Here is a 20,000-nt window from a genome sequence, read left to right on the forward strand (position 1 = left end):
GGAGACGTCAACACTGAATAAGCGGTAAACACGACCAAATAGTACACCATTCCTTTCCCTCCGTCCCATCCCAAATCCTTATCCTGACCCAGCCCAAGTGCTATATAGTCGTAATGGCTTGGCGCTTCCCCCTAATAATTCCCTCCCCCCCCCCACACACACACACCTGAGGGATTTGGTCTAGGTTCGAGTCCTATACAGGAAGGATTGACCGAACACCAATCCTTTAAACCGGAAAAATAAAAACAGGGGAAGTAAGAAATAAGAGATACAGAGACCAAGAGAGAGAGACAGAAATAGCCATTCCGGCAGAAGCACGAAACTGTTTAAACAGTGGAATGGAAGTCAAGGGTGGAAGAGTGGAGGAAGGGAGCTGAAAGATTACTTTAATTCAAGAGCAAAGAGAACCCAGAGGGTGGGAAGGAAGGGGGTGGGGTTGGGGGTGATATAGGACCCAGAGGGTGGGAAGGAAGGGGGTGGAGTTGGGGGCGATATAGGACCCAGAGGGTGGGAAGGAAGGGGGTGGGGTTGGGGGTGATATAGGACACAGAGGGTGGGAAGGGGGTGGGTGGGGTTGGGGGTGATATAGGACCCAGAGGGTGGAGGGGAAGGGTTGCAGGGCGATATAGGAACCTCAGATCAAGAAAACTGTTGCCACCAGGCTATAATTGTAAGCGGGAGAGGAAAGGAACATAATATTACATACAGGTTTCACTTTCAAGTGTTTATCCAATTTAAGAGAGACGTTGTCTTATACCAGTGTGGTTGTGGGTGATGTTCCTGGATGATGTGGATCTTATCCACACTCCAGCCATCCACATCCTCCTCGCCTCGCGCTAGAGGTTGTGGATAAATTTAAAGCCAGAGAGAGAGAGAGAGAGAGAGAGAGAGAGAGAGAGAGAGAGAGAGAGAGAGAGAGAGAGAGAGAGAGAGAGAGAGAGAGAGAGAGAGAGGTAGTTCATGAAGGGGCTCACCAAGATGGCCAGACTGATCCCACCAACCACAGTCGGAGCCCATCTCCCAGCCTCTCTCTCTCTCTCTCTCTCTCTCTCTCTCTCTCTCTCTCTCTCTCTCTCTCTCTCTCTCTCTCTCTCTCTCTCTCTCTCTCTCTCTCTCTCTCTCTCTCTCTCTTTCTCCTCACGTCTCGGTCCGTCTCTTCCCGAGTGAGATAAATATGGAGTGTTGTATATTTTGCTGTGGCCCACCCCAGCTGTGTGTGGCCCCACCCCAGCTGTGTGTGGCCCCACCCCAGCTGTGTGGGGCCCCACCCCAGCTGTGTGTGGCCCCACCCCAGCTGTGTGTGGCCCACCCCAGCTGTGTGTGGCCCCACCCCAGCTGTGTGTGGCCCACCCCAGCTGTGTGTGGCCCACCCCAGCTGTGTGTGGCCCACCCCAGCTGTGTGTGGCCCACCCCAGCTGTGTGTGGTCCACCCCAGCTGTGTGTGGCCCACCCCAGCTGTATGTGGCCCCACCCCAGCTGTGTGTGGCCCACCCCAGCTGTGTGTGGCCCCACCCCAGCTGTGTGTGGCCCACCCCAGCTGTGTGTGGCCCACCCCAGCTGTGTGTGGCCCACCCCAGCTGTGTGTGGCCCACCCCAGCTGTGTGTGGTCCACCCCAGCTGTGTGTGGCCCACCCCAGCTGTGTGGTCCACCCCAGCTGTGTGTGGTCCACCCCAGCTGTGTGTGGCCCACCCCAGCTGTGTGGCCCACCCCAGCTGTGTGTGGCCCACCCCAGCTGTGTGGTCCACCCCAGCTGTGTGGTCCACCAACTGCATGTATTACCTGAACGTCAGGGGGGGGTCAACAGAGTTACGTTACTGCACTTTGAGTTGAGGAACCCACGTAGATGAGTATACATGGGGGTTGAGTATACATGGGGTGGTGAAAAGAGAGCTGTACACGATAGGAAGGGGAAGAGTAATCCTTGGGGTGTGTGATTGTGGGGAGGGGGAGGGGGGGGGAGTTGATTATTACACCTACCAAGGTAATCGTTTGTGAGGCAACACCTGAAGCTGAGTTTACCTGCCTCATTCTCCTCCTCTCTCTCTCTCTCACTCTCTCTCATACATCTCTACTCTCTCTCTTTCCTCCTTACTTCCTCTCTTCCACTCCATCTGTCCCTTTTCACCACCTCTCTTCCTTCTCTAACTCTCTCTTGCCCCCCCTCTTGCCCCCCCTTTCTCTCTTCTACACCAAGCTCCTTCCATTACGTGGAACTACTCCTCCAGCGGTAGTTTCCCTCGCTCTCAGACTTGTTTCTTAACCCCCACATATTCTCTCACCCCCATATTCTCTCACCCCCATATTCTCTCACCCACATATTCTCTCACCCCCCATATTCTCTCACCCCCACATATTCTCTCACCCACATATTCTCTCACCCCCCATATTCTCTCACCCCCACATATTCTCTCACCCCCACATATTCTCTCACCCACATATTCTCTCACCCCCACATTCTCTCACCCCCACACACTCCGCGTAAGATTTTCTTAGATTATCATACTCTTTTTGTATGACAGTATGTAATATTAAGAGCATACAAAGGGCTCGAACCCTGCATCCTGAAACACCCCCAAGGAACACGTCGACGCTTGCCTGGGACTCACAGGTACACACCCTCCTGGATCTCTGGATCTCTGTCTCTCTCTCTGTCTCTCTCTGTCTCTCTCTCTCTCTCTCTCTCTCTCTCTCTCTCTCTCTCTCTCTCTCTCTCTCTCTCTCTCTCTCTCTCTCTCTCTCTCTCTCTCTCTCTTTCTCTCTCTTTCTCTCTCTTTCTCTCTCTCGCCCTTGTGAGTCTGCAAACAGTTGCATGACTCCAGTTGCTGGGTGGAAGTGTTTAGTGGCGTCCAGTTGCTGGCCAGCAGTGCTTGGGGCGACCAGTTGAATACGGGCTGCACAACCTTCTTGCCGTGCCCCGTGTGGGTCAATGCCCATGCCCCACAGGTAAACAGGGGCCCCCTAGCACGCCATCTCTAATAATCCTCAACATTAGCACATGACCGGCGCGTGTGTAAGGGCGGTGTGGCACTTACCCGCCTCAGCTGCCGTACACTTCACTTAACTCTTGTACCGCTAAATGCGCGCCTTGTCGTAGCTCAGTGCACGCTACACGCTCACCCTTCACTCTAGTCAAATGAGCGGGAGTTAAGAATCTATTTATTTTTTTATTTTTAAGAAGAAACCTTCAATTAAATGATCATTATATTCACGTTCAGTTCAGTGAACGCCATCTACCTTTCACTGCTCAGTCTTGTGTGGAAATAGAAGAGAACAGTCTGTTTTCTTGATCAAGAAAATATATTTAGATTTATCAAGAATTTTTTTTATATTATTTCTTGATTTATTACTCCGTCAAAAACACAATTTTTTTTTCCCCCAACTAGGAACGTACAAACCCCAGCAACCCACCTAACCTATCGATTCCCCATGCGTACAAACCGTCTATGACCATATTCCGGTACATATACAACCCCCAAAAGGGATTAAGAGAGAGGGTTTCACTCCCTGTTTGACCCAAGCCGCTTGTTCTGGAAAAGCGAGACGTCAACTGGGCGCAGGGAATTGCCTCTGTTCCTTAATTAACTTGGGTTACATTGTCTGTTGTCAGGCTCCTGGCGTCCCACAGCGCCGGGGCTAAAGATGTGTCCTGTGCCGGGAGAGCAGAGTCGGGCTAATTGATTATCCATTTGAGATTTTAATGAAGCGCGGAAGGGCGAGCGGGTTAAACAAACTTGGTAGCAAGAGTGAGGCTGACGTCTGAGTCTTGTTATGAGTTTACTAAGGGGAGGGGCAGTAGAAGTGACTGGTAGGAGTAGTGTGAGTGTGTACCATGGTGAGATGGTGGTTGTGGTGGTGGTTGTGGTGGTGTGAGGTGGTGGTGGTTGATGACGTTGTTGTGGTGGTGTCAGGTGGTTGTGGTGGTGGTTGTGGTGGTGCGAGGTGGTGGTGGTTGATGTCGTGGTTGTGGTGGTGTCAAATGGTTGTGGTGGGGTTTTTACCTCTCTTTCCCGATCGAATCTTGTATGCAGAATATCGAATTAAACATATTGGGGTAAACTTCTGACTGATTAGTTAATGTAACAATTCTAAGGACTCTCAACACATGAATATATACGAAATTTACTACGATGAATACTCTAGAAAGTCTACCGCTGCTTAAATTACAAAAGACTGAGCGAACAACAAGTCCACACAGCTGGCCAACCCGTCCAAAGACCAAGTCCATTCCATCCAGCGGTCGACCCCAAAGACGCATTCATCCATTTTAAAATGTTGTTTATTCAAAACAGGAATTTTCTCAGGTCTTGGCCTGAGGACGGGTTGTGTGCAAACGGGTTTTCATTCATAAACGGGGGGTGTGGCGGCTGCATGGAATGGTCATTGGCCTTTGTTTATGAGGGCGGGCTGCAGCTAGGAATAACAGTAGCGAAGCCTCCATCACGTAGCCCACTGTGAGGAACGGAGGTTACAGAGAGAGCAGGTGAGCCACAGCTGCCCACACCTGCCCACAGACCCCCACACCTGCCCACAGGCCCCCACACCTGCCCACAGGCCCCCACACCTGTCCACAGGCCCCCACACCTGCCCACAGGCCCCTACCGCTGCCCACACCTGCCCACAGGCCCCTACCGCTGCCCACACCTGCCCACAGGCCCCTACCGCTGCCCACAGGCCCCTACCCCTGCCCACAGGCCCCTACCGCTGCCCACACCTGCCCACAGGCCCCTACCACTGCTCACACCAGACCACAGGACCCCTACCGCTGCCCACACCTGCTCACAGACCCCTACCGCTGCCCACACCTGACCACAGGCCTCTACCGCTGCCCACACCTGCCCACAGGCCCCCTACCGCTGCCCACACCTGCTCACAGGCCCCCCACACCTGCCCACAGGCCCTCACACTAGCAAACAACAAATTTATATTTAGATTATAGGCCTGGAGGCACTCGGGCCGGGCTTGGGGAGTAGAAAAATAATCCCAGAACCCCATCAAGCAGAGATCAAGCAAGGTCAGTGTCTTGAACGCGATGACAATCAGTCAAAACAATGAACGTCAGTAGCCTAAAAAGAAGGTTTAAGATTCGCTACCTGGAACAAAAAGTTCCAAGTAGCACGGGCTAGGGTGAGCCCGTGATTGACCACGTGCTTAGTGTGGGGGTAAAGACACCCCCCTCCTCCCCCCCACGATGTAACCGGGGGCTCTGGAAGACTCAGCGACACATACATCAATAATATGATGTCAAATTAATGGCATATGAAACAGTCACAGCTATTGTTCCTCGTTGGAAAGTCGACTTTTTTCTGCTCGACTCAATCCTTCATCTGTGGCAGTGAGAACTATATTATATTGTCTGGGGCTCGCGGCGTCCCGCTTTGGGCTCCTCAGTTCGGGCTCACCATAGCCCGTGCTGCTTGGAACTTTTTTGTTCCCAAGTAGCGAATCTTAAACAACAATAACAAACCGTTTTGGGTTGCTTCTTGTAGCTCTTGATTATGTCTCTACGAATGTCACTTATGGTTATTCAACCCTTCAGAACTAATTGTGTAGATTTAAGTGTCCCTTTGAAGAACAGTTATCGCTCGTGTGAACAAAGAACAAATCTAAAGAACAAATCTGATAATTCGTGATTTCTGACGAACTGGCCCGCTATGGTGCCATGTAAATGGCATCTCTTCCTTACTCAACTGAGAGCTTAGAGGAGGTTATCTTGAGGTTATCTTGAGATGATTTCGGGGCTTTAGTGTCCCCGCGGCCCGGTCCTCGACCAGGCTTCCACCCCCAGGAAGCAACCCGTGACAGCTGACTAGCACCCAGGTACCTATTTTACTGCTAGGTAACAGGGGCATAGGGTGAAAGAAACTCTGCCCATTGTTTCTCGCCGGCGCCTGGGATCAAACCCAGGACCACAGGATCACAAGTCCAGCGTGCTGTCCACTCGGCCGACCGGCTCCCCCTGGTTGAGGAACACTGGTTTATTTAATTTAGTTATTAATTAAAAATGTGATTATTAATTTAAGTTGATACCTTAAGTAATGGCGCACTTAAGTTAAGTTGCGGCGCACTTACGTTAAGTTGCGGCGCACTTAAGTTAAGTTGAACTTAAGTTATGGCGTATTTGTATAAGTAATAGTTAATATAACTAATATTAGGTCAAATGAAAACCATTGTTAGTGGCGTGGCGGGGAGGTGCTGGCCGGTCCTCTTTACGGCGCCGGGCAGGCGTTAAGAGCGAGAGTTTACTCTTGTAAACTCCATATAAACTACTCGTAACATTATTTTGTGGACATTTTCCTCAGTTGTGGTGGTGTACTCACCTAGTTGTACTTGCGGGGGGTTGAACTCTGGGGCCAGATTCACAAAAGCACTTATTCAAACACTTACGAGCCTGTACATCTTTTGTTGATCTTTGGCGGCTTTGTTTACAATTATTAAACAGTTAATGAGCTCCGAAGCACCAGGAGGCTGTTTATAACAATAACAACAATTGAATGGGAAGTTTTCATGCTTGTAAACTGTTTAATAAATGTAACCAAAGCCGTCAAAGATTGAGGAAAGGTGTACACGTTCTTAAGTGCTTGCGTAAGGGCTTTCGGGATTCTAGCCCCTGGCTCTTTGGTCCCGCCTCCCAACTGTCAATCAACTGGTGTACAGGTTCCTGAGCCTACTTGGCTCTATCATATCTATATTTGAAACTGTGTATGGAGTCAGCCTCCACCACATCACTTCCTAGTGCATTCCATTTGTTAACTACTCTGACACTGAAAAAATTCTTTCTAACGTCTCTGTGGCTCATCTGGGTACTAAGTTTCCACCTGTGTCCCCTTGTTCGTGTTCCACCCATGCTAAAGAGTTTGTCTTTGTCCACCCTGTCAATTCCCCTGAAAATTTTGTAGGTGGTTATCATGTCTCCCCTTACTCTTTTGTTTTCCAGTGTTGTGAGGTTCAGCTAACTTAGCCTTTCCTCGTAACTCATTCCTCTCAGTTCCGGGACCAGTCTAGTGGCATACCTCTGAATCTTCTCTAATTTCGTCTTGTGTTTAACTAGGTATGGACTCCAGGCTGGAGCTGCATACTCCAGGATGGGTCTTACATAAGTGGTATACAGGATCCTGGTGTGGGGTAGTGGTGGTGGTGGTCGTAGTCGTGGTGTGAGGTAGTGATGGTGGTGATAGTGGTGGTGGTGTGAGGTAGTGATTGTAGTGGGGGTGAGAGGGGGGTAGTGATGGTGAGAGGTGGTGGAAATGGTAGTGGTGGTGAGTAGTATTGATGGTAGTGGTAGTGGTGGTGAGTAGTATTGATGGTAGTGGTAGTGGTGGTGAGTAGTATTGATGGTAGTGGTGGTGGTGGCAGTGCTGGTGTGAAGTAGTGACGATAGTGGTAGTGGTGAGGCGGCACCCGTGAGCTAGAGTAGTGGACGACAATCAAGGTGAGAGCCGCCAGGAGGGGCCAAGAGCCTTACAGACACCACTCCCACGGTGTAAAGGAAGACAGCCGTCTTGAAACAATCTCATTAATATCCGATATCCGGACAGATATGAGGAGCCTATCTGAAGGCGACGCAACAACGGGACGCAAGAATTCGAAACATGTTTATCCCCCTCTGAACGCCCGAGTCACCAGAACAATTAGCATATGTTAGTCACCGGCCGTAAAAATCCTTAAGCCCTTTGAGAATTTTTTACTTTTTTTTTATTAATAAATTTTTGTGCGTGTGAGATAGTCATTACCATGTTATGAATACATTACGTAGTCTTGGGTGTGAGAGGGTGCTACCTGGCGTTTGCTTGAAGTGCTTGCTTGCTTGCTTGCTTCCTGGCTTGCTTGCTTGCTTGCTTGCTTGCTTGCTTGCTCGCTTGCTCGCTTGCTTGCTTGCTTGCTTGCTTGCTTGCTTGCTCGCTTGCTTGCTTGCTTGCTTGCTTGCTCGCTTGCTCGCTTGCTTGCTTGCTTGCTTGCTTGCTTGCTTGCTTGCTTGCTCGCTTGCTTGCTTGCTTGCTTGCTCGCTTGCTTGCTTGCTTGCTTGTTTGAGTTCATCTCGTGTATCTCTACTCTGAGGTACACTCCATGCTTGTGGGAAAAACCTGCTGGGATTGATATAAGAGGAGACTACCAGGGACTTGTACTGAACTAAATTAAAAAATTACTGTCTGCAAATTAATTCAATTAAAATCTCTAGCTAGGGTTGTAAATCCTAGATCCTCTTTTCCTAATGACAGATTGTGGGCTGTAAGGGACAGGTGGGGTGAATGACTTAGTTGATAGAAGTTCCAATCCACCTGTAGACAGGGATCTCACATCAGCTTGTATTTTATACAAGGATAAGATTTAATAAATTCAGTTATCTGACTGAACACTGGCTCTGTTTAAATCAGGGATTTAAACATACATAGTCTAACCTAGCACCATAACTTAACAGCCAATATGTACTTATACTATAAACAACAAATTAAATTGTAAAAGTATAATTAATGACCTTAAATATAGTCTAAATACTGTTAAGTAACTACTAGATTATATTCAATTAAATGAACTTATATGATAACTTAAATAACTAAGCAAGCAATTGATAACTTAATTTATATATTCAAATATATATGCAGACATATCCAGTTTATACAGTTAGCTTGACTGAATCTCTTCCAAGACTGTGGACACTTGTGAGGTTTTTACTTATTGAGGCTGAATTCTTTTCTGACAGAATGGACACTCATGAGGTTCAGTGCTTGGATAAGATTCACAGCTACACTACAATTTTAATAAACGTACCGATATGTGAGGCTTAGCCTCGCTTTTTAACCAACAGACAGATTTATAGGATATTAAAGTTACACAAGCATACAATTGGCCAATCATACACCAAATAACCCTCAATATACTTCTCTGCCAGTCGGGGTGCCTGTCTGACAAGTTTGCCAGACTGATTAACTCTCTCTTGTTGAGTTTAGACACGATATTTTGCTACAGCGTTGCTGTATGATGATCTGGTAGCGTTGCTACGTGATTGTCCCTGCTGTTGCAGAAGAATGAGTTGATAAAGATAAAGAATGAAGGTGGAGGAAACCGTGTCACCGTGATCTCCACTATACACTCTTATTTTATGTAATGTTCCAGGATTTTCCTTGTAGATATTGTCCAGGTACTCCCCCAGTTCTAGAGAGTATTCACTGGCGATAAAAAATATTAGATAAGGTGTCCTTGAGCTGGTAATGTTCGCTAAGGATCAGTCACTTGTTCACTCATTTGTAAACAAACGCGGAGTGCCGCTGGGCTGTTGGTGGGCGCTTCACTCCCCCCATCGCCCTGCCATGCTCTCTGAGCACGGTAGCCTTCAATGAATATTGATTGATTATTTTTACAGTCTAGACTTATGATTAAGATAAGATGTGATTATAATATAATTAGATATAAGATTTAAAGATTATAAGTAGTATTTGAAAGTACCACTGAATCTTATTAAGGATTCGATTTTTAATCCTACCGGATGTTGAATCAATGTTCCAATAGTTTTTTAATTAAGAAGTCCTTCTAGAAGCTTCTGGATCCTTGAAAGATCATGTACAAAGTCACGTAGGCATCAAAAGGGCCCCTGTTGCGTACGTGTTCATGGTGCCATTGTCATCCAGGATCAAGCTATAATGAATCTTTAATGATTCAAATATGATTTGATACGATTTAGATATGATTTTGATATGATTTAGATATGATATAGAAATTATACATTTCTTAGATGATTATTAGATATGGTGGGTAAAAATTTCCCACATCTTCCAGAGGGAGAGAACTGGCACAGAGTCCAATACTTAGGACAATAGTAACCATATGTATTTATTTACTCTCCATTGGATTGATAATACAAGTGCAAATTTTGCTTGCACTTTTGTGCTGCTGTCCGTTGTGGACGATTGTGTCTGTTAGGAGTCTGTGGGTCTTGTGGAGTTAGAGTGTCTTGAGGTCTCTCAGGATCTAACTGCATCTGGCTCACTGATTCCATGTGGATGAGTTTGTCCAATGTCTTCAGGGAAGTTGTTCCTTTAGACAGGATTTTGACTATTCTCAAAATCCCCTGACTATCTGGATGGACTGAGACAACTTTACCTAATGGCCAGTCAGCCCTAGGGCCATCACTGTCTACCAAGACAATATCGCCAGGTTGGAGATTAGCTATATTATGTGGGACATTGGCCCCATAGTGATGTTCTCGTAGAGATGTAAGATATTCTTTTATCCAAACATCATTCCATTTTTGGATTATGCTGGACAGATGCTTATACCCCTGAACCAACTCGCTCTGACCCACATATGAGGGATCTCTGATCTCATCATCCACTAGAGATGGTACTGGAGTCAGAAGTCTTCCATACATTAGGTGGGCAGGACTTAATGGCTCATGTTGAGTAGGATCCTCAGACAAGTAAGTCAACGGCCGGTTATTCACCCTTGATTCTATTTCCGTGATTACTGTCTGGAGCTCTTGAAGATTGATTTTCTGACGGTGTAGAGATTTTCTCAAGGATCTTTTTACAGTTCCTATTAACCGTTCATAAAATCCTCCGTGCCATGGGGCTCTCGGAGGGATAAATTTCCATCTGCAATGACGCTGTTCCAGTGTGGAAGTAACTGCAGGATGGGAACAGATTTCCCGTAGACATGCTTCTCCAGCTACCAAGTTTGCTCCGTTATCTGAAATCATCAGCTTAGGGCATGATCGGCGTGCTGCGAATCTGCGGAAAGCTTGAATAAATGATTGAGCAGTCATATCGGGTGTTACCTCTAGATGTACTGCCCTGGTGGTAGCACAGGTAAACAGACAGATGTATGCCTTGATAGGTTGCTTATCTGCAGTCCCTGTTAGATATATTGCTCCTGTATAATCTACTCCTGTCGTTTCGAAAGGTTGTAGATGGACCACTCGTTCCTTTGGCAGGGGTGGTGGCCCTGGATAAGAGCAAGTTCTTGCATCGTACCTTCGGCATATCATGCAATTCTTCAAGATTGATTTGACTGACTGTCTTCCCTGAGGAATCCAATACTGCTGTCTGATTTGTGTGAGTGTGTCTAACACTCCTCCATGTTTGATGATTTGTTGATGTGTTTGCAACACAATCAACCTTGTGATCCAATGATTTTTTGGTAAAAGCCATGGATGCACGGTATCTAGATTGATATCTGCGTGTTTAAGTCTCCCTCCACAACGCAGAATGTTGTGATTTTCTTGGTCTATCCACAGACCGAGATTGTGTTTTAACTTATGCGGAAGATTTTCATAGTTATTCCCATAAGTTTCTCTCTGGGCTTGTCTTACCCAATAGATAAGTGCATCAGGAAAAGTGTATTTTATACCTTTTTTCCTGAGATAATGAAACACGTTCTGTGTTACATTGATTAATTTGATGAGCGAGGAGTAACGAGTACAATCCAAGACTGATATTTGAGCTTGCTGCCTGGTGGTAGTTATGGTTTGTGTCGTAATGACGTGTGGCTTTTGTTCAGGCCAACTACCATTCACTAACCATCGAGGCCCATGAAACCAAATATCTGCCTTTGCAAACTGTTTAAATGTCATACCTCTTGATAAGAGATCAGCTGGATTATCCTTTGTTGGTACATGCAACAATTGAAAGCCTGCGGAAATTTCTTTAATTTCCGAGACGCGATTTTTTACATATGGAGTTGGACAGTTGTCGTTTCGTACCCATTGTAAGACAGCTTCATTGTCAGACCATATGATGACATCTTTGATGTTCATGGTAGACAAGACTTGTTTGATATGCACTGCTAAGCGTGTTCCAGTTAGCAGTGCTGTTAGTTCCATCTGAGGCAAAGTCCTCTTTTTTAATGGAGCGACTCTGGCCTTAGAGCTGATAAGATATGATTGATTAGAAGTCACTAAGTAAGCACAAGCTCCAAAAGCTTTGGCTGACGAGTCTGCGAATACATGTAGTGATACTTCTTCATTTTCCTCGACTATGTGTCTCGGAAAGATTATCTTTTCAACTAAAGTTTGTTCTTGAGCCACTTCCATCCAAGCTTTTTGTAACTGGATTGGTAGTGGATCATCCCAACCAACCTTAGCCTTCCATGCTTGTTGCACCAATAAACGCCACTTGATAGTCAAAGGATTTAGTAGACCTAGTGGGTCGAATACTTTGCTAACTTGTGAAAGCAAATCCCTTTTTGTAGTGATGTTGTAATTTACTGGCACAGATTTGATCGATATTGTGTCCGAGATTAAATCCCAATCCATGCCTAACACCTTTTGTGATTCTGGTACGTGATATTCAGGGTAATCTCTTGCTATTTGATTATTCAATGTTGCATTATTAGAGGCCCAAGATTGTAGTGGCATGTTTGCACCTTGTAGCTCCTTGTTAGCCTCTTGATATAATTGTAACAGTTCAGTAGTACTGTTAACTGTCCCTTGAAAATTATCTACATATAGATTTTGACTGATTTCAGTCTTACAGGGACTTGATGATTTCTTCAGATGAGTATCTAGAGTTGTTTGCAATAGAAATGGACTGCTTGTCGCGCCAAAAAGAACTGATGAGAATCTGAAAGTCACTACTGGACTATTGACATCTTCTGGGTTCTCTACCCATAGAAACTTAGTGAAGTCTCTATCTTCTTCTTGTAAGCCAACTCTTAGAAAGGCCTTACTTATATCTGCTGAATACGCATATTTGTTAAGTCTAAACTTCAACAGTATGTCATACAATTTCTGAGTTAGACTTGGACCTGTTTGCAAACAATCATTTAGACTGGTTCCTTGGGGTCCAGATTTAGAGCTACAATTAAAAACTATCCGTAAAGGAGTTGTTTTTGATTCTCTCATTACAGCCATGTGTGGTAAAAAATGGCCTGTTTGCTTATTGTCATGTTTCACGACTTCGATGAATTTATTCTTTAATTGTTGAGCAATAATCTCATGATAGAGTTTTAAATGCTCAGGCCTTTTTCTTAGCTTTGCTAATTGAGATTTAAATTGACTGTAAGCCATGTGATAATTGGTAGGTAAGGTTTTATGGTTGATTTTCCATGGTAGCCTTACCCAGTACTGTCCATCATAGTACTGTACAGTTTCTAAGTATTGATTATATGCACAGACATCATCAGGACTTGGTTGTTCAGGAATTATTCCTATGGCATCAAGTTCCCACAATTGAGGTACAGATTCTAATCCATCATCAATCATGTGGGGGATTTTAAGTGGTGACTGTTCTTTGCCTAGTCATGCCACTATTACAGTTTCTGTATGATGTGATTTTTCAGGAGTTGAAGGTTCAAGATCTAGTATAGGTCCTGTCATCAATATGCCTCCTGCTGATTTGAGTATATTCATACCCATAGATTCTTCTGATCCCAGAATGAATCGATGATAGTAGTCAGCTCCAATCAGGATTCCGATATCCCCTATGTAGTCAGAATCGAGTAGAGGATCTGCTAATTGGATTCCTTCTTCTTTTAGGAATTTAATAGTTGCTGTCAGACCAGTCACTTCCATTTCAGTAGGAATTTTATCAACTACTATGGCTTCTACTGTCCTTTGGGATGTACCTAGACAGACATTGAGTTTTACTACTGGAAAGGTTCTACGACCAGAATTAGTAAAAAACCCTGATATGGATGTAGATACTTGCTTTGAAGATTTAAGTTGTAAATCTTCTGCCATCTTTTTACTGATAAAGGTTTTCTGTGACCCTTGATCAAAAAAGCCTCTAGTTGGAATACAAATTCCTTGATTGCATAGTTCTAGCTGTGCAGTAGGCAATATGGCTGCTGTAACAATTTCTGTATCCAAGTCGTTGACATTGCTCATTACTGTACAGAATTGTACGGCTGTTGTGGTATTATCATCTTTGGGCTTTGCCTGAGATGCAGGTTGATTATTGGAAGTCTGTGATCTGGATTGAGTGTTAATATCACCACAGAGTGCTGTGTGATGTACACTTTTATGACAATATTGGCAGTTCTGCAATTGAGTGATACACTCACTTGTATCGTGCTTCCGTAGACAACGGATGCACCTGTTCAGAGATTTCAGTCGATCGATTCGACTGGCACGGCCTACATAAACTGTGCATTGATAAATGGTATGTGCTTCTTGACAGAATAAACATTTTGGGGCACTTGTAGCTCCTTTTGTCTTATCTGTCTTAGGAGCTTGGTTTCCTACAGTTCTGTTAACTGTGGGGGATATAGCATAAGAGCCAACATTATTCTGTTTCCACTTTGCAGAAGAGTTTTGTTGCCTTGATTTTTGACTGCCATTTTGGACATTTTTGTTTTTGTCCGTAGATTCACCTTTGGGGATTTTTTCTCGAGATCTAAGTTTTCCTCGGCTTCGTAATCTTTCTACGTAAGCTCGAAGTCCATCAATGATTTGGCTTTGTGATAAGATGTTGTTACAAGTATGTAAAACTTGTAGGTAAGTAATTACATGCAAGTAGGTTATACAAGCATGTAACACTTGTACTCCTTCAAAGATTTCCTTAAAGGATGGATTGTATCTGTAATAATGTGTATCTACATTATTCATGATGTGATGAAGCATTTTGCTTTTTCTTTTTTCTCGACTTTGCCTTTTCTATTAAGTAAGTCTCTTTGAGATGCTTGATTAACTTCAGATTTTCTGAGGCTGCTTTCACTCCAGTGAAAGCATGAAATTATGTGATCAAGACTATATTCTTGGATTAAGATAGTTATCTTAGATGGATGATAATATTTGTATTGACATTGTCAACGTGTTGTTAGCCTTTCAGATTGTGTTGTGAGATTAAGATTGGTCTTAATCCCCAATTGTAGACTATTGTAGCCAAGTGATGATGACATTTGTCTATCACCTGATTTAAATGGTCTTTAGGCTGTAGATTCAAGTGAGTTTTTAGACACTTTGTGTCCTTTTCTTTTCTGTTTCAGTTGCTGGTGGAATACTGTTAGTCATTTTGACCTTTTCCGAGTTTTGGAGATTCCGAGATTTTTCTCTTTTTTCTGATGAATATGTATGATGTTAATGTATTTTGATAAATGAGCTTTCCTGTCTACTTAGGTAATGATTCCAAAGATCGTCCTTCATTTCCTCCCTGGAATCTGGTTGTAGCAGGTGTTCAATTATCAAAAGTACTGTAATAATTTGCTTTGTGACCCGAATGCACGAATGCACCAAGTTGGTAAATCTTGTAATAATTTTTTAAAAATAGTAAATGGCACTATTTTTGCAAAGTTATTACAAAATCTGTTACCATAATAATTGTTAGATAAAATACAGTAGAATGTCTACTGGTTTTACCTGGAATAGGGTATGATATAGTTGATTATAGATAGATTGTAATGATGCTCTTACAGTGATGATAACACTTTTTTAAAGAATATTATGTAATGAGCAGCTCTGAAAATCAGTAGATTAGAGATAATGCTAGATAATACACTTAAATATATATGTAATGTTACCACAATGAGGTAGATAATTGGTATTTATGATTAAGATGCAGTTGTGTCTTTGACACTGATATACTTAATTACTGTGGTTTCTTAACACAAAACAGTATCAGTTTGTTATGAATGCTTACTAGTTAATGGATACGGTGGCTTAAGCCACTGCAAACTATTTGTTTACTTAGATGTATAGCTATGATAAATATTGGCTGATAGCTAGGCTAGGCTAGAATATGTAAGAATTATTCCAATGCAAAATCAAGAAGTTTCTTATCTATTTGGCACTGAAATATTCGGTAAACGAATGATCATAAATATCTTGGTATAAAGGACCATTATTATCTAGGTTCGAAGGACCATTAATGTGGGAAAAACCTGCTGGGATTGATATAAGAGGAGACTACCAGGGACTTGTACTGAACTAAATTAAAAAATTACTGTCTGCAAATTAATTCAATTAAAATCTCTAGCTAGGGTTGTAAATCCTAGATCCTCTTTTCCTAATGACAGATTGTGGGCTGTAAGGGACAGGTGGGGTGAATGACTTAGTTGATAGAAGTTCCAATCCACCTGTAGACAGGGATCTCACATCAGCTTGTATTTTATACAAGGATAAGATTTAATAAATTCAGTTATCTGACTGAACACTGGCTCTGTTTAAATCAGGGATTTAAACATACATAGTCTAACCTAGCACCATAACTTAACAGCCAATATGTACTTATACTATAAACAACAAATTAAATTGTAAAAGTATAATTAATGACCTTAAATATAGTCTAAATACTGTTAAGTAACTACTAGATTATATTCAATTAAATGAACTTATATGATAACTTAAATAACTAAGCAAGCAATTGATAACTTAATTTATATATTCAAATATATATGCAGACATATCCAGTTTATACAGTTAGCTTGACTGAATCTCTTCCAAGACTGTGGACACTTGTGAGGTTTTTACTTATTGAGGCTGAATTCTTTTCTGACAGAATGGACACTCATGAGGTTCAGTGCTTGGATAAGATTCACAGCTACACTACAATTTTAATAAACGTACCGATATGTGAGGCTTAGCCTCGCTTTTTAACCAACAGACAGATTTATAGGATATTAAAGTTACACAAGCATACAATTGGCCAATCATACACCAAATAACCCTCAATATACTTCTCTGCCAGTCGGGGTGCCTGTCTGACAAGTTTGCCAGACTGATTAACTCTCTCTTGTTGAGTTTAGACACGATATTTTGCTACAGCGTTGCTGTATGATGATCTGGTAGCGTTGCTACGTGATTGTCCCTGCTGTTGCAGAAGAATGAGTTGATAAAGATAAAGAATGAAGGTGGAGGAAACCGTGTCACCGTGATCTCCACTATACACTCTTATTTTATGTAATGTTCCAGGATTTTCCTTGTAGATATTGTCCAGGTACTCCCCCAGTTCTAGAGAGTATTCACTGGCGATAAAAAATATTAGATAAGGTGTCCTTGAGCTGGTAATGTTCGCTAAGGATCAGTCACTTGTTCACTCATTTGTAAACAAACGCGGAGTGCCGCTGGGCTGTTGGTGGGCGCTTCACTCCCCCCATCGCCCTGCCATGCTCTCTGAGCACGGTAGCCTTCAATGAATATTGATTGATTATTTTTACAGTCTAGACTTATGATTAAGATAAGATGTGATTATAATATAATTAGATATAAGATTTAAAGATTATAAGTAGTATTTGAAAGTACCACTGAATCTTATTAAGGATTCGATTTTTAATCCTACCGGATGTTGAATCAATGTTCCAATAGTTTTTTAATTAAGAAGTCCTTCTAGAAGCTTCTGGATCCTTGAAAGATCATGTACAAAGTCACGTAGGCATCAAAAGGGCCCCTGTTGCGTACGTGTTCATGGTGCCATTGTCATCCAGGATCAAGCTATAATGAATCTTTAATGATTCAAATATGATTTGATACGATTTAGATATGATTTTGATATGATTTAGATATGATATAGAAATTATACATTTCTTAGATGATTATTAGATATGGTGGGTAAAAATTTCCCACAATGCTGTCTTAAGTACAGACAGTCACCAGAACAGACTGGCCACAGACCATACAGACACCAGGAGACAGACTGGCCACAGACCATACAAACACCAGGGGACAGGCTGGCCACAGACCATACAAACACCAGAACAGACTGACCACAGCCCAGACCAGTCACCAGGGGACAGGCTGGCCACAGACCAGACCAGTCACCAGGGGACAGGCTGGCCACAGACCATACAAACACCAGAACAGACTGGCCACAGCCCAGACCAGTCACCAGGGGACAGGCTGGCCACAGACCAGACCAGTCACCAGGGGACAGGCTGGCCACAGACCAGACAGTCACCATAACAAACTGGCCACAGGGTGCTGAGATACGTGATATCATCTGATATCATACCACAAAGATTTTTAAAACTTTACCCAATACGCTTCAGCAAGTAAACACAATGTCACCAATGTTAAATACAAGGAACTACCTAATCCCAAGGTCATATGGGGTATATCCCAAGGTGACGTGGGGGTATATCCCAAGGTGATGTGGGGGTATATCCCAAGGTGACGTGGGGGGTATATCCCAAGGTGACGTGGGGGTATATCCCAAGGTGATGTGGGGGTATATCCCAAGGTGACGTGGGGGTATATCCCAAGGTGATGTGGGGGTATATCCCAAGGTGACGTGGGGGTATATCCCAAGGTGATGTGGGGGTATATCCCAAGGTGATGTGGGGGTATATCCCAAGGTGACGTGGGGGTATATCCCAAGGTGATGTGGGGGTATATCCCAAGGTGATGTGGGGGTATATCCCAAGGTGATGTGGGGGTATATCCCAAGGTGATGTGGGGGTATATCCCAAGGTGACGTGGGGGTATATCCCAAGGTGACGTGGGGGTATATCCCAAGGTGATGTGGGGGTATATCCCAAGGTGACGTGGGGGTATATCCCAAGGTGATGTGGGGGTATATCCCAAGGTGACGTGAGGGTATATCCCAAGGTGATGTGGGGGTATATCCCAAGGTGATGTGGGGGTATATCCCAAGGTGATGTGGGGTTATATCCCAAGGTGATGTGGGGGGTATATCCCAAGGTGACGTGGGGGTATATCCCAAGGTGATGTGGGGGTATATCCCAAGGTGACGTGGGGGTATATCCCAAGGTGATGTGGGGGTATATCCCAAGGTGACGTGAGGGTATATCCCAAGGTGATGTGGGGGTATATCCCAAGGTGATGTGGGGGTATATCCCAAGGTGATGTGGGGTTATATCCCAAGGTGATGTGGGGGTATATCCCAAGGTCTGTGGGAGTATAATCTTTCACTGGGGGAACTGAAATAAAAGAAGAGTGGGAAGAGGCCCCCGCTGTCTCCCGCCACGGGAGATAAGACACACTTTCAATTTGGACTTATTGAAGGGAACCTGAGGATTATTGATCTGTTTATCTTCACAACATCTCTCTCTAAGGTGGTGGTGGTGGTGGTGGTGGTGGTGGTGGTGGTGGTGGTGGGGTGTCCACGGTGGTGGTGGTGGTGGTGGGGTGTCCACGGTGGTGGTGGTTATCTTGAGGTTATCTAGAGATGATTTCGGGGCTTTAGTGTCCCTGCGGCCCGGTCCTCGACCAATCCTCCACCCCCAGAAAGCAGCCCGTGACAGCTGACTATCACCCAGGTACCTATTTTACTGCTAGGTAACAGGGGCATAGGGTGAAAGAAACTCTGCCCATTGTTTCTCGCCGTTGCCCGGGATCGAACCCGGGACCACAGGATCACAAGTCCAGTGTGCTGTCCGCTCGGCCGACCGGCTCTCTAGGGAGCCGGTCGGCCGAGGTGGTGGTAGTGGTGGGTTGCCCACAGTAGTGGTGGTGGGTTGCCCACAGTAGTGGTGGTGGGTTGCCCACAGTGGTAGTGGTGGTGGTGGTGGTGGTGTCCACAGTGGTGGTGGTTGTTGACAGCCGCCTTGGAACATTGTTACATTGGTTCAGCAAGATGACGAGCGTCGATTTATAATACAATAAAGTTATAACTTGGTAACTTCATGTAGTAGAAAGGTTCACTTGCCAGTGTACAAGTAGACTATTACTGCATCCCTAATATGCTTTTAGACCATCACATATAGCTAGATAACTATCCAGGGAGTGCGAGAGTGGGGGTGGGGGGGAGGTTGGTGTCTCGATGTAATCACATTACAGTGAGGACAGGTGATTCCGGGGTCAAGGTATCCGCGGCCCGGTTTCTGACCAGGCCTCCTGGCTGATGGTTTGGTCAACCAGGCTGCTGGACGCGGCTGCTCGCAGCCTGAAGTATGAATCACAACCTGGTTGATCAGGTATCCTTTGGAGGTGTTTATCCAGTTCTCTCTTGAACACTGTGAGGTGGTCGGCCAGTTATGTCCTTATGTGTAGTGGAAGCGTGTTGAACAGTCTCGGGCCTCTGATGTTGATAGTTCTCTCTTGAACACTGTGAGGGGTCGGCCAGTTATGCCCCTTATGTGTAGTGGAAGCGTGTTGAACAGTCTCGGGCCTCTGATG

The 20,000-nt window shown here is 44.5% G+C and overlaps 3 protein-coding genes across 9 annotated transcripts in view; 1 reads left to right on the forward strand and 2 right to left on the reverse strand.

Annotated features, from left to right (window-relative positions):
- Positions 1 to 20,000, forward strand: part of LOC123764803 (Calmodulin-binding transcription activator) — a 671,468-nt gene that overhangs the window by 389,183 nt on the left and 262,285 nt on the right. The gene's annotated exons all lie outside the window — the stretch shown is intronic.
- LOC138351058 (uncharacterized) lies at positions 8,078 to 12,491 on the reverse strand. The gene is made up of 2 exons (XM_069302641.1): positions 8,768 to 12,491; positions 8,078 to 8,277 (listed from the first exon to the last, which is right to left on the reverse strand). The coding sequence occupies exon 1, from the start codon at positions 12,345 to 12,347 to the stop codon at positions 9,831 to 9,833; it is 2,517 nt and encodes an 838-aa protein (XP_069158742.1). The 5' UTR covers positions 12,348 to 12,491; the 3' UTR covers positions 8,078 to 8,277; positions 8,768 to 9,830.
- LOC138351059 (uncharacterized) lies at positions 12,492 to 16,654 on the reverse strand. Its single transcript, XM_069302642.1, has 2 exons — positions 16,494 to 16,654; positions 12,492 to 16,003 (listed from the first exon to the last, which is right to left on the reverse strand). The coding sequence occupies exon 2, from the start codon at positions 14,550 to 14,552 to the stop codon at positions 13,230 to 13,232; it is 1,323 nt and encodes a 440-aa protein (XP_069158743.1). The 5' UTR covers positions 14,553 to 16,003; positions 16,494 to 16,654; the 3' UTR covers positions 12,492 to 13,229.

This window comes from Procambarus clarkii, chromosome 48 (assembly GCF_040958095.1).
Source record: "Procambarus clarkii isolate CNS0578487 chromosome 48, FALCON_Pclarkii_2.0, whole genome shotgun sequence".
Lineage (NCBI taxonomy): Eukaryota > Metazoa > Arthropoda > Malacostraca > Decapoda > Cambaridae > Procambarus > Procambarus clarkii.